General features: G+C 28.9%; 1 protein-coding gene across 1 annotated transcript; it reads left to right on the top strand.

The window, feature by feature from the left end:
- Window positions 1–1,249: 1,249 nt before the first annotated feature.
- On the top strand, window positions 1,250–11,236 carry LOC129939154 (homeobox protein vab-15). Its single transcript, XM_056047058.1, has 3 exons — window positions 1,250–1,737; window positions 10,422–10,670; window positions 10,733–11,236. Exons 1-3 carry the CDS (start codon window positions 1,440–1,442, stop codon window positions 11,164–11,166), a joined length of 981 nt encoding a protein of 326 aa, XP_055903033.1. The 5' UTR covers window positions 1,250–1,439; the 3' UTR covers window positions 11,167–11,236.
- The last annotated feature ends 1,189 nt before the right edge of the window (window positions 11,237–12,425 follow it).

The raw sequence follows: 12,425 nt of genomic DNA, 5'->3' as shown, positions 1-12,425 counted from the left end.
AGATTTTTTTCAAAAAATATACTTCTTTGAGATCACGTTACAGTTTATTATATAAAATTTAATTCAAGTCTCTAGCGTTTTTGGTTCATAAGATATTTAGGGTTAACCAAAATGTTCACCTTTTTTTTAAACTGCTATGGTAAAAAAACACCCACGCAATTTTCTTGAGAGCCCTTTCTGCATCTTTCTGCCTTATTATCTGTATAACAAAATTTATTTGAAGTCGATATCTCTTCTGGTTCTTGAGCTATGGACGACGAAAAAAACGTCGCGAACGTACGGACGTACAAACGTACGTACACACGCACGCACAGACATCTTTCTAAAAATCTTTTATTTTGACTCTAGGGACCTTGAAACGTCGAGAAATGTCAAAATTTTCAATTTGACAAATCGGACCCATTACAATAACTTCCTATGGGAAGTTAAAAATTATTTTTTTTATAACAAGAAATTTAATGAAAACTTACCAACTATTTATTTTATTGAAGCAAATGTTATTTTCTGCCAGACGGCAATCTTGCGATGTTCATATATTATTTTCATTTTCAAATTGTAAACAAATGTTTTTTAATGAAATAAAGGAATAATAATAATAATGGTATTTCATACCTTCTAAGACATGTGTCAGTGTTTTTATAGTAATTTTATAAATTAATAACTCTGGTTAAAATCTTCTATACTATTAAACGATAAATTTCAATAAATGTCTATTATTTTTACCATCACTGTGTGTAGGTACCGATGTATTTAAAATATATTTAAAACTAGCTAAATTAACGCCATTTTATTGTCAATTTTTAGTTATCCAAATTCACTTATACCAATCATTAAAAAAATGTTAGATCACGATTTATTTTCTCATTTTATTAACATCTCACTTTTTTCTTATTTATCACATCATCAAATAGTTATGAAAATATTTTTAAGCCAATTATATTGTTAAACCCAAATAAATTCAATTAATCAGTCAAGTTGACAATATAAATCATTATGGAATTATATTTTATTTTTAAACCCAACAATGGCTTAGCTCGAATTTATTGTTACGCGCATGATATGTACTTCCACCCCAATTTCGCCTGTCTAGTGGTATCCCACCCACGATGATGCTGAAGCTGATGAAGGGATGCTTAAACAGCCATCTTTTTGTGAGCAGTTTTCCACCTAAGAAATGACAACGTGTGTTCTTTTTCTCACCTTTTGGTCTCTTGATAATCCAATACCATACCTGCTCTCGCATCTTTCACATGGGGTTGTAAGTATTCCATCAGGGTTAAAAATCTCGCACCATGGTGTTAATTTAAAGGCGGAGCTTCTTCCATTACTTTACACAATCTGGAGTTATTGATGCTGAAGCCGCCAGCATTCGAGTTCATAATTAAGTGGTCATTCGACAAGTGACGTCCGGAGCGGGTTTTAAAAAAAAAAAAACGAATATGCAGCTTAATCGGAGATTAAGTGATATTGAGGAAAATTTCTTGTCATCATCCCTAACTTCGTCGTCGTCGTCTTCTTCGTCTTTGGATGATAGTTGTGATTCGGAACAAATAATTTGTGATGATGTGATAGAGACTGTGGTGACGAAAAGTGATAAAACTGTCAGACAAAGTTCATTCAGTATTGACAGTATTCTTGGTGTGGATAAGAAAACAAAGGATGATCAAGTCGACCACCATCAGCTTGTGAAGACGTCTGCGTTGTCATCATCATCGCCTGCATCAACTTGTGGAACTTGTAAGTCTTAAAGACCTCATCATCGTAATATTGTCAGTATTTGCAAAAAGATTACTCTGTCAATTAGCACCGGGGCTAAATGCTTATTTTGTTCCATAATATCCCAGCTAATTGTGTTTGCTAGCTTATTTCCATAAATTCGCACATTTCGAATTGTCAACGTTAAATTTGTGTTTAAATTATATTGGTACATTTTTACCTGTACCTAATATTTGCAAAAGTTAAAACATGATTGTTCTCAAGTTTAGAGACGCATGTTAAAGCAGTTAGAGTCTTTAAAATGGGAAATTTCTATTTGATTCTTATTTAACAAGCGGAAAATACCTTTTTACAACTTTTGCAATGAGCAAATATTTTTTTATTATCCATTTGAAAAACTTTGCATTTATAAAACTGAACAGGGTGACACACAAGAAATTGTTCAGTTCCTTTTTTTGGTTTGGTGTTAGAGTCGAAAGTTAATTTTTACCAAAATTTAGTACTGTTCTTTTTTGGTTTTTATTTTTTGTAAAAAAACTGTGAATTCGATTGTTCACAAAATTTGTCCAAATGTTGAGAAAAAATTTTCTTATGAGTAAAAAAATTAGTTGGAAGCCATAATCTCAAAATTTTGAAAAAATATTTGAGTCGAAAATCAAATTTTACCAACTTTTGTTAAATTTTCTTTTAAGTTTTTATTTTTTTGTAAGAAAAACGGTCAATTCGATTTTTCTCAAAATTTTAACGAATGTTGACTAAAATATTTTTTAAAAGTAAAGAGTAGTTTAAAGCCAATATCTCTAATTTTTGAAAAGCTATTTGAGTCGAAAGTAAATTTTAGTACTGTTTTTTTTAGGTTTTCTATTTTTTGAAAAAACTGTCAATTTGATTGTGTTCAAAATGTTACCGAATGTTGAAAACAATATTTTTTACAAGATAGAATAAGCCTGAAGCCATAATCTCAAAGTTTTGAAAGATATTTGAGTCGAAAATCAATTTTTACCAACTTTTAGTCATTTTTTATTAAAAAAACTGAGAATTCGATTTTTCTCAATATTTTACCACACATATCAAAAACATTATTCGTAACGTCAAATACGGACGTACAGACGTTCGGACGTACGAACGTGCAAGCGTACGTACACACGAACGCATAGTAATATCTCTAAAAAATCTTTTATTAAGACTCAAGGTACCTTGAAACGTCGAGAAATGTCAAAATTTCCAATTTCACATATCTGATCTATTACAAAAACTTCCTATGGGAAGTTAATAATAAAATGATCAAAGTTCTATCTAGAAGAGAAATTCTTGTACTTTGCAAATAATCATACAACTTGTTAAGATATATTTTGAATTGAACTTAGCCTTGTTACTGTTTGTTTTTTATTTTTAAAGGCACATATTTTAAAAATTTAAGGGGATACAAACATTTAAAGGTGAGATTCTGATTAAGGACATCTTAATTCTTTAAAAAAAGTATTCTTTTTTTATGCATCCGAAAATGAAACATAAAGTAATTTTGACGACCAATGTAATTTTAATACGTGGCATAAGACAATGAATTTAACTTTAACCTATGCATTTAGATGGAATGTATTATATACTTCTTTTGAAATATATGTTCGAGTTTGAAAATAAGAAAAACGCAAAGTTTTCATTTGATTCATATAAAAACAGGCATTTCCTTTGAATTATTTTTCACTAAACTAACGAAAGAGCAAGCTGAATTTAAAATCAAATCAATTTTGTTTTTATATTTTTATTTTGTCTATTGATGTACATATGTATATATTTTTGAAACCAAATTTTAGAAAACAAAATCCATTCACACTATCAAACATCTGTTTGTTTAATTTTAAAATTTCAATTAAAAATGACTTCCTTTAAAAAGATTTGATTAGAAAATAGAAACCCTGTTTTCAATTTTGTTTAATTACAAATTCTAGAACTTGTTCATAGTAGTCTTATTTTTAAGGCGGTAAGCATTTTCTATAGCTAGTGTATAATAGTTGTTTTTGTATTTTAGAGGCTCCCAATAAAATTCAATTTCAAAATTGCAATAAATTAATTGTTAAAAAAGAAAATATTAAAATTTAATCTTTCAGAACTTAATTCCTTAGAATTTTGAAAATGTAAATATGTTTTTGAACCAAACAATATTCAATGAAAAATACAATAACTCCTCAAAAGTAGAAAATTTTATCACGCAGAACAAAATAAAGTTTTTTTTTTCTGACAAACAATAATGTACTGTTTTTTAAACTGAACATAGTTTCTAACGATGATTTTGCAACGCACGAATCTCAATTCAAATCATTTAAGTAAACATTGTTATATTTAAAAAAAAAATAATTGTGTAACCTTATTTTAAATAAGAAAACGTTTCAAAACGACAAATCACTACTTTAATAATGTTTTCTCTTTAAAAGCGTTTTAGAGTAATTGAGTTTTTTTTTAGAAAGATCAAAAGATATGGAAAATTACTAAAAAATTTATAAAACAACTTCATAAATGTACATATGCAAGTTTTTTTTGAATTTAAAAAAAATTGTTCGAAAATCCTGAAGAGATATATCGATGCTGAACTTTGATGGAACTAAAGCCATCAAAAATATTAGAAAAATTTAAATTTGATTGTCAGTTAAAAAACCTCATTGATCAAAATATCCATATCTATGGATTTATTTTTATTTTATTTTTAGAAATATGTCTGTGCTGAATTGAATTAAATTTTATATAATATATTGTAACGTGATACCAAATAAGTATATTTTTGAAAAAATCCAACTAACGGTTTTTTTATAAATAAAAAAATTAAAAAAAATGTGTTACTTCGAAAATCTTACGAATAAAAATGATTTTACCTCCAAAACAAATTCGTGTAACGAAAATTAACGTTTTTATTAATTTTATAATCGAATTGACAGTTTAAAAAAACATTACTCAAAGTTGGTAAAAATTTAGTTTTGACCCAAATATCTTTTCAAAAACTTGAAATGGCTTCGAACTTATTTATCTTATAAGAAATACTGTTTTCAACATTCGGAAAAAAATGTTTGAGAAAATTGATAAAAATTGAATTTCAATTAAAATTCAAAACATTGAGATATTGGCTTGAAACTACTTTTACCTTTTAAAAAACATGGAATTGACAGTTTTTTTTACCAATAATAAGAACTTAAAAGAAAATTTAACAAAACTTGGTAAAAATTGATTTTCGACTCAAATATCTTTTCAAAACTTTGAGATATTGGCTTTCAACTACTTTATCTTTTAAAAACATTGTTTCCAACGTTCCAAAAAATAAAAACCTAAAAAAAAACAATACTAGAACTTGGTACAAATATACTTTCGACTCAAATAGCTTTTCAAAAATTAAAAATATTGCCTTCAAACTTTTTTATTTCACAGAATTATATTGTTTTCGATAGTCAAAAGTTTTTTATAAAAATCCAACAGTCCATTTGTTTCATAAAAAAATAAAATGTACAAAAAATAGTACGCCAGACAAATCGACAGACGGGATGGGAAGTTATCAGTGTGGGTCGCATCCCTGCTTTTTTTAAAAATAATTTCGGAAAATTTGCTACCCCATCTGGCTCAAATACAATGCAGTCGAGAACCACAATTCAACGCACCAAATATTCTCCTGAAAGACCTCAATCGTTTCGTCCATATCTGCGAGGCAAGTGACTTCACATAACACCACACTGCTGTGTTAAATCTTATCATCTTGGATGATATGTCATCGACACAAGTCCACGACTCGAGATATTTCACTTACAACTCCTCCGATTGTTTATTTGCTTTGAAGGTACGTCCGTACGTCCCTACTTTCTGGAAAATTTGTTCGTCGTCTATATCTCAAGAGCCAATAGAGATATGGACTGGAAATAAATTTGTTATACAGATAATATAGCAGAAAGATACAATAAGAACTTTCAAAAAAAGAGACTGGGGTGCGACCCACACTGATAACTTAACATCCCGTCCGTCGATTTGTCTTGCTTAAAAGTTTGTCTATATGTACTCCTGTCAATTTTTACTAAATTTGGGTACTATTTTTTGTAGATTTTATTTTTTATGAAAAAATGGACCGTTGGATTTTTATATAAAAATTACTTAATATCGAAAACAATATTTTCTGTGAAATAAAATAAGCTTGAAGAAAATATTTTTAATTTTTAAAAAGCTATTTGAGTCGAAAGTAAATTTTTACCAAGTTTTAGTATTGTTTTTTTTAGAGTTTTATTTTTTGTAAAAAAAATGTTAGTTCGATTTTTTTCAAAATTGTATCGAATGTTGAAATCAATATCTCTTATGAGAAAAAAATAGTTTGAAGCCAATATTTCAAGTTTTTGAAAAGATATTTGAGTCGAAAATAAATTTTTACCAACCTTATACAGTTTTTTTAAGGTTTTTATTTTTTGTAAAAAAACTGTCTATTCGATTTTTCTCAAAATATGTCCTAATGTTGAAAACAATATTTCTTATAAGTAAAAATTAGTTAGAATTTTTGCAAAGATATTTGAGTCGAAAATCAATTTTTACAAACTTTTATTAATTTTTTTTAGGTTTTTAATTTTTGTAAAAAAAAAACAGTCAATTCGATTTTTCTCAACATTTTTCAGAATGTTGAAAACAATATTTCTTATGAGATAAAATAAGTTTGAAATCGATATTCAATTTTTACCAACTTTAAGTAATGGTTTTTTAGATTTTTATTTTTTATAAAAAAAAACTGTCACTTCGATTTTTTTTTAAATTTCATCAGATGTCAAAAAACATTATTCTTCGTTGCAAAAAATTGTTTACAAATATGTTATATTTAGAATGTTGCGTGATACCAAACAAATTTAATATAAAAAAGGGTGGGATGCAACCCACACTGATAACTTCCCATCCTGTCTGTCGATTTCTCTTGCTGAAAAGTTTGTAGGTTTTCGTGTTGGGTTAAAAAAGTTGTCACTTGAATTCATGTTAAAAATTTTAAAATTACCAACAATATTTTTTATATAAATTATTTTAGTCAAACAAATTTTATTAGCATTTCTTAAATTTTTACAAATTGGATGAATGAAATTAATTTGAGAGATATCAAGAGTCCAACATCAATTTTTACCAAATTTGCGTACTATTTTTCATAGATTTTATTTTTATTTTTATAAAAAAAACAACTAAATATCGAAAACAATATTTTCTGTGAAATAAAAAAAGTTTGAACTTTCGAAAAGTTATTTGAGGCTATAGTAATTTTTACCGAGTTTTATTTATATATTTATTGCTTTTGTTTATTTTTTGTAAAACAACTATCAATTAGATTTTTTTTATTTTATTGAATGTTATCAACAATATTTCTTATAAGTTAAATAAGTTTGAAGCCATAACCTTAAGTTCTTGAAATGATATTTGAGTTGAAATTCAATTTTTACAAACTTTAAGAAATGTTTTTTTAGATTTTTCTCAAAATCTTACCAGATGTTAAAAACGTTATTTCCCATTGCACAAATCATTTTTTATTCGCAAAATTTTCGAGGTCTTCGCAAACGTGTAAACGTACGTACTCACGCACCCACAGACATCTTTCTAAAAATCTGTTATTTCGCCTCTAGGGACCTTGAAACGTCTAGAAATGTCAACATTTTCAGATCGAAAAATCAGACCCATTACAATTACTTCCTATGAGAAGTTAAAAATAATTCAACTTACGCTTTTTTTATAAATACAAATAACTGAAACAAATAATTGCAACCTCGAATATTTTACGAACGAAAAATTATTTTATCCCCATTATAATTGTACCTCTAAAATAATTTAATACAACAAACAATAAAGTTTTTAAAACAAAAAATCTGAGAAAAATGGACAATGTTAAAAAAAAAAATAAAAACCTTAACACAAACATTTCTAAAAGATGGTAAAAATTGATTTTCGACTCAAATATTTATCCAAGTCCAATTTTTTTATAAGAAAATTAAATCTTAAAAAATCTCGTGAAAAAATAAAGGTACTGACCTCAAAATAATCTCATTCTGTGATAAAAATCTTAAATATACAAGAGATATAAACTTTCAACAATTGCTACTAAAATAAGTAAAAATTGGTTTTCGACTAAAAGTCTATTTGACCAAAATATATTTTGAAATCAAACTATTTCATTATATTTAAAATGTTGTTGGTAATTTTTGTTTTTTTAAGAATAATTCAACTGACAACTTTTTAAACAAATCACGAAAACCTACAAACCTTTTTTAAGCATCTTTTCTTAATTAGTTTTTGAAAACTCTCATTAGTTATGAGTTTTAGTTTGGCTATGTTTACAGTTTTGGGCAAACTTTGAATTAAATACTTTCATAGTTGTTAAAAATACGTTTTGGAGTTTATTTTTCCAAACCAAATTTAAAATTTGACTATTTGAATTATTTTGACAACAGATTTGTTAAGTGAAATCTAACAACTAATGAAGGTTTTTCGTATACGAGTGTTATAGGAAATAATAAAAATATTTTATTGAAAAAAGACTTTGGCGATTTATGGTTATTAGCCATACTGTACAACATGCTAATGTTTACTAGAGCACAACACATAGCAACTAAATGGTACATTAAACTATTAAATATTTAAAAAATAAATCTTTTTTTAAGCTTTAAATAATAAAGAGATTTAAGTTATTCTCTTAAATTGTTAGGACACTTGTGTCTTTATTTTTATACACGAAAGAATCTTGTCACGATTAATAAATTAATCTTTTCCTATTGACGCCTCATATTCCGTAAAAGCATTGATTTAGATTTAGATTTAGATTTAGATTTAGATTTAGATTTATTCATTGAATGCATTAGACACAGTAAGACGTACATCTTATAATATTAGTGATATGCTAAAATACAAAACATAAAATAGTTAACAGGCTACTTCAAAGATGAATTTATATAAAATTTTTGAGTTTAAATAAAATTTAATTTAATTTAATTAATAATTAATAATCTCATTCCTTAAATTCAAATTAATTTATTCAGTTAAAATTACAAATAGTATATAATATTTATGTACATATGTATATTTATACAAATTTTTGTAGTTCAGTTCGTTATTTAAAATCATGTAATATAAAATTCGTACATATTAATCTCAACTCTCAACTTTATGCGAGGTTCTTTGAAAGTTAGGCACTTTGAAAATGACTTCGGAGTTCTAATCGAAACCTAGTTTCTCCATTTAAAGTTTTCAAGTTTCTAGGCAGAAGATTCCACAGACGAATAGCGTAAACAAAAAATTGTTGTTCAGAGGTACGACAGGAATAATGAGGGTGCATAAGCATTAAGGATCTGCTTGAGGAACTGAATTGAATCCTATTATATAAACTAGAAGGTTGTTGCGTGTTTATTATGTTACAGAGTAGGAGTAGAGTCCTGTACCGCATGAGATGATCAAAGGAAAAGTTGTAAATTTGGCGTGAAAATTCCGAAATACGATCAAAACGACGTAGACCAAAAATGTAGCGAGCTATGTTATTAAAGGCGACATTCAATTTCCTTCTACTGTTGGCATCACAGTTGCTAAAAACTTCGCAACCATAAGTTAATATTGGGATCACAATCGTTTTGGCAATCATCATCCGAGTGTTCAAGGGCGTAAAATGTTGTGACGACCATAACATTCTAAGAACCCCATAAACCTTACCCACCGCCACATTGATATGGCTGTCCCAAGTAAGTCTCCTGTTAAACAACATGCCTAGATTTCGCGCATTCGATGTAAATTCAATTGGTATACCATTCAAGCAGATGCTTGGAAAATACTCCAGGTTAATTGCTGATTTATTGATGATAACACATTTTGACTTGGTAGGATTTAAGAAAAGCCCATTATTCTGAGACCAATTTGATATTTTTTCGAGATCTTGGTTGATAGTATAAGCTCCATCTTCTATTAGCCCCAGGGGACAACTATAGATCAACTGTACATCATCAGCAAACATTTGAATCGCACATCCCGAAATCTGAGTTGGTATTTCATTAATGTATAGAGAGAAGAGAAGGGGACCCAAAATAGAACCCTGTGGAACTCCTCTGGTTGTGGGAAGGAATGACGAAATTTTGTTATTAACCGACACCGCCTGAAATCTATCTTGCAGATATGTTTTTATCAACTTAACCGCCAATGGAGACAAACCATAATAACTAGAAAGTTTCTGAAATAAAACGTGATGGTCCACCGTATCAAAGGCTTTTGAAAAGTCTAGTAATACTAGAAAAGATACTAGGTTATCATCTAATGCCAATCTTATTTCTTCAACTACATTGACTATTGCTGTAGTACAACTGTGCTTCTCACGAAAGCCAAATTGTTTACTTGACAACAAGTTCTGTGATCTGATATGGACATTGAGCTGTTTTTGGAGAATTTTCTCGAAAACCTTGCATTGTTCATAAGTACCTCAGAATGAATCTACAGCAAATTTAAAAAATTTAGGCACGCAAGTTACGAAAATATTATATAAAATAACATATTTTGAATTTGAATAGCATGCATAAGTTTTAGGGTTGGTCAAATATAGCGATCGAACTTGTTGAAGTGACCAAAACTTACATATATAAGAATAATTTTTAAATGGTTTTTAAACAGTGGGTGTTCCTCGTTTTGAATTTTTTGTTAATACAAAACTTTAGCAATATTTACTACCTTATTCTACTTTTCAGCTTCAACAAATAATGTAATTGATGCCCTTAGCAACAAAACAGAACTCTTTTTAGGCGATATCTCAAGTTATGAGGAACTCTATGAGAGAAAACTCACTCACTCACAAGTTCGGCCTTTCAATCATGTATTGCACGATTATTCTGGAGCACATCCTTCCACACTTCTTTATAGCAATTGGATTGGAATACCTTCGAAAGTGATGCCTCAATCTCACTACCATTCTGCTAATTATATTTTAGGACTTCAGGGTAAGATTTAATTGCATTAGATCTTTTTTTTTCATTACTCTATTTTTCTATTTTTAATATAGTTCCAAAACCAAGTGGAAAACGTTTTCGAAAACCAGGGGTCGATCGAAAGCCCAGACAAGCTTATAGTGCAAAACAGCTTGAACGACTCGAAAATGAATTCAAACAAGACAAATATTTGAGTGTTAGCAAGAGAATGGAACTATCGAAAAACCTTAGTTTGACAGAGGTGCAAATTAAGACTTGGTTTCAGAATCGTCGGACCAAGTGGAAAAAGCAACTAACATCAAGGCTTAAAATTGCCCAACGCCAAGGAATCTACGGAAGTCACCTTTATCTAACACCAGCCGGTCTGGCAGCTGCAGCTGGTGCCACAGGAACGCCTCCACCACCTCCGTCTGCTCTTTTGCCACACTATTATACGGCGCCATTTTGTATTGTTAGCAATCCAGGGGTGGCGAATACTTCGACAACCCATTCAAGTGCCAATAATTAAGTTGTTTTTTTTTTTTGGTGAAGTACTGTTTAGGAATTAAACTATAGATTAAGATTTATGTTTATGTAAATAAAAAGTATTTTAGGAATAATTGTGATACATATATGAACAAGTTTATTTTTTTTTTTTTTTTATTTTTACTAAAACTCTACAATTTGCCTGTCCATATAAAGGTTACTTGGGATTTTTAACCAATACCTTAACTGGTCAAAATAACCGACTTCTAGGTATAATCCTGCTTGACATCAGAGGAAAACCTTTTTTAAACTCGCGTAAAAAAAATATTTTTCAAGGGTTTCCTTGGATGACTTAAAATTGGCAATATTTGAATTGCCTAATACCAATTAAAAAGTCTTACATAGGTTATGTTGAGGACGCCAAAATTAGGATAACTTGGCTTAATAAAAAGCACACTTCGATTCATTATCGATTGTTCTTATATTCGATGAAGCGATAATCGTTTTCAGTAGCAAAGCCCTTATGATATCAGTAAGTAATTGCGTGATCGGTCAATTATGAAGACCAAAATGGTTATGAATGAAGCCGCATTTTTGTAGGAAGATTTAAAATCTTCACGCATTGTTCGATTCTATAGATACATTATCGCAAACATTTAATTATAATTATGACACTTACAATGACAGCTGAATGACAGTAAGTTGTCAAATGCCAGCCCTGATAATTCGATACGATTCGGTACGTAGCTTTTCTAGACTCGAGTCGTTGTTATTGAAATACGACCTAGACATTTTCAACAGCCCTTTTGACTACAAATTATTAAAGGTACTTCTGGGCCCTTTCAAACACACGTATATAAAATTAAAATAAATAATTCAATAAACAACTTCTACGCACAGACAAAAATTAAGGGAAATATGCGTTTACTTGCCACAAGACATTTTTACTGGACTGCAAGATTCAGTTTTTCTTCTGCCTCACATAAGGTCTTAAAAAATGTCTGTTTAAAAATGTTAAAGACAACAAAAAACGATCTTTTAAAGGGTAAGGAAAAACACAAAATAGTTCTTTAAAATAAATTGTATGATGATAAAGTACAAATCTGTGTTTGAATCATTTTAGTATCTTCCTTAGTTTTTGGAAATTTCCATTAGTTATGAGCAGGAAAAGGATTTTTCTAACTTTGCTCTTTTTGGTCAAACGGAAGATGAAATCGACAACATTGTTTTTTTTTTTGCTCGAATCAGAAAAATCGTCAGGTGTTCCTGAAGATGACGCAAGTTGTGTTGCATTTGCAAAAA

Source organism: Eupeodes corollae, chromosome 1 (assembly GCF_945859685.1).
Source record: "Eupeodes corollae chromosome 1, idEupCoro1.1, whole genome shotgun sequence".
Classification (NCBI taxonomy): domain Eukaryota; kingdom Metazoa; phylum Arthropoda; class Insecta; order Diptera; family Syrphidae; genus Eupeodes; species Eupeodes corollae.
The sequence above is the reverse complement of the archived record's forward strand: the minus strand, read 5'-3'. Positions and strand labels throughout refer to the sequence as shown.

Coding starts and splice junctions, on each gene's coding strand:
- LOC129939154 (XM_056047058.1), top strand. CDS start 1,440: ATGCAGCTTAATCGGAGATTAAGTGATATTGAGGAAAATTTCTTGTCA. Junction 1,738..10,421: donor TGCATCAACTTGTGGAACTT/GTAAGTCTTAAA, acceptor TCTACTTTTCAG/CTTCAACAAATAATGTAATT. Junction 10,671..10,732: donor TTATATTTTAGGACTTCAGG/GTAAGATTTAAT, acceptor TTTTTAATATAG/TTCCAAAACCAAGTGGAAAA.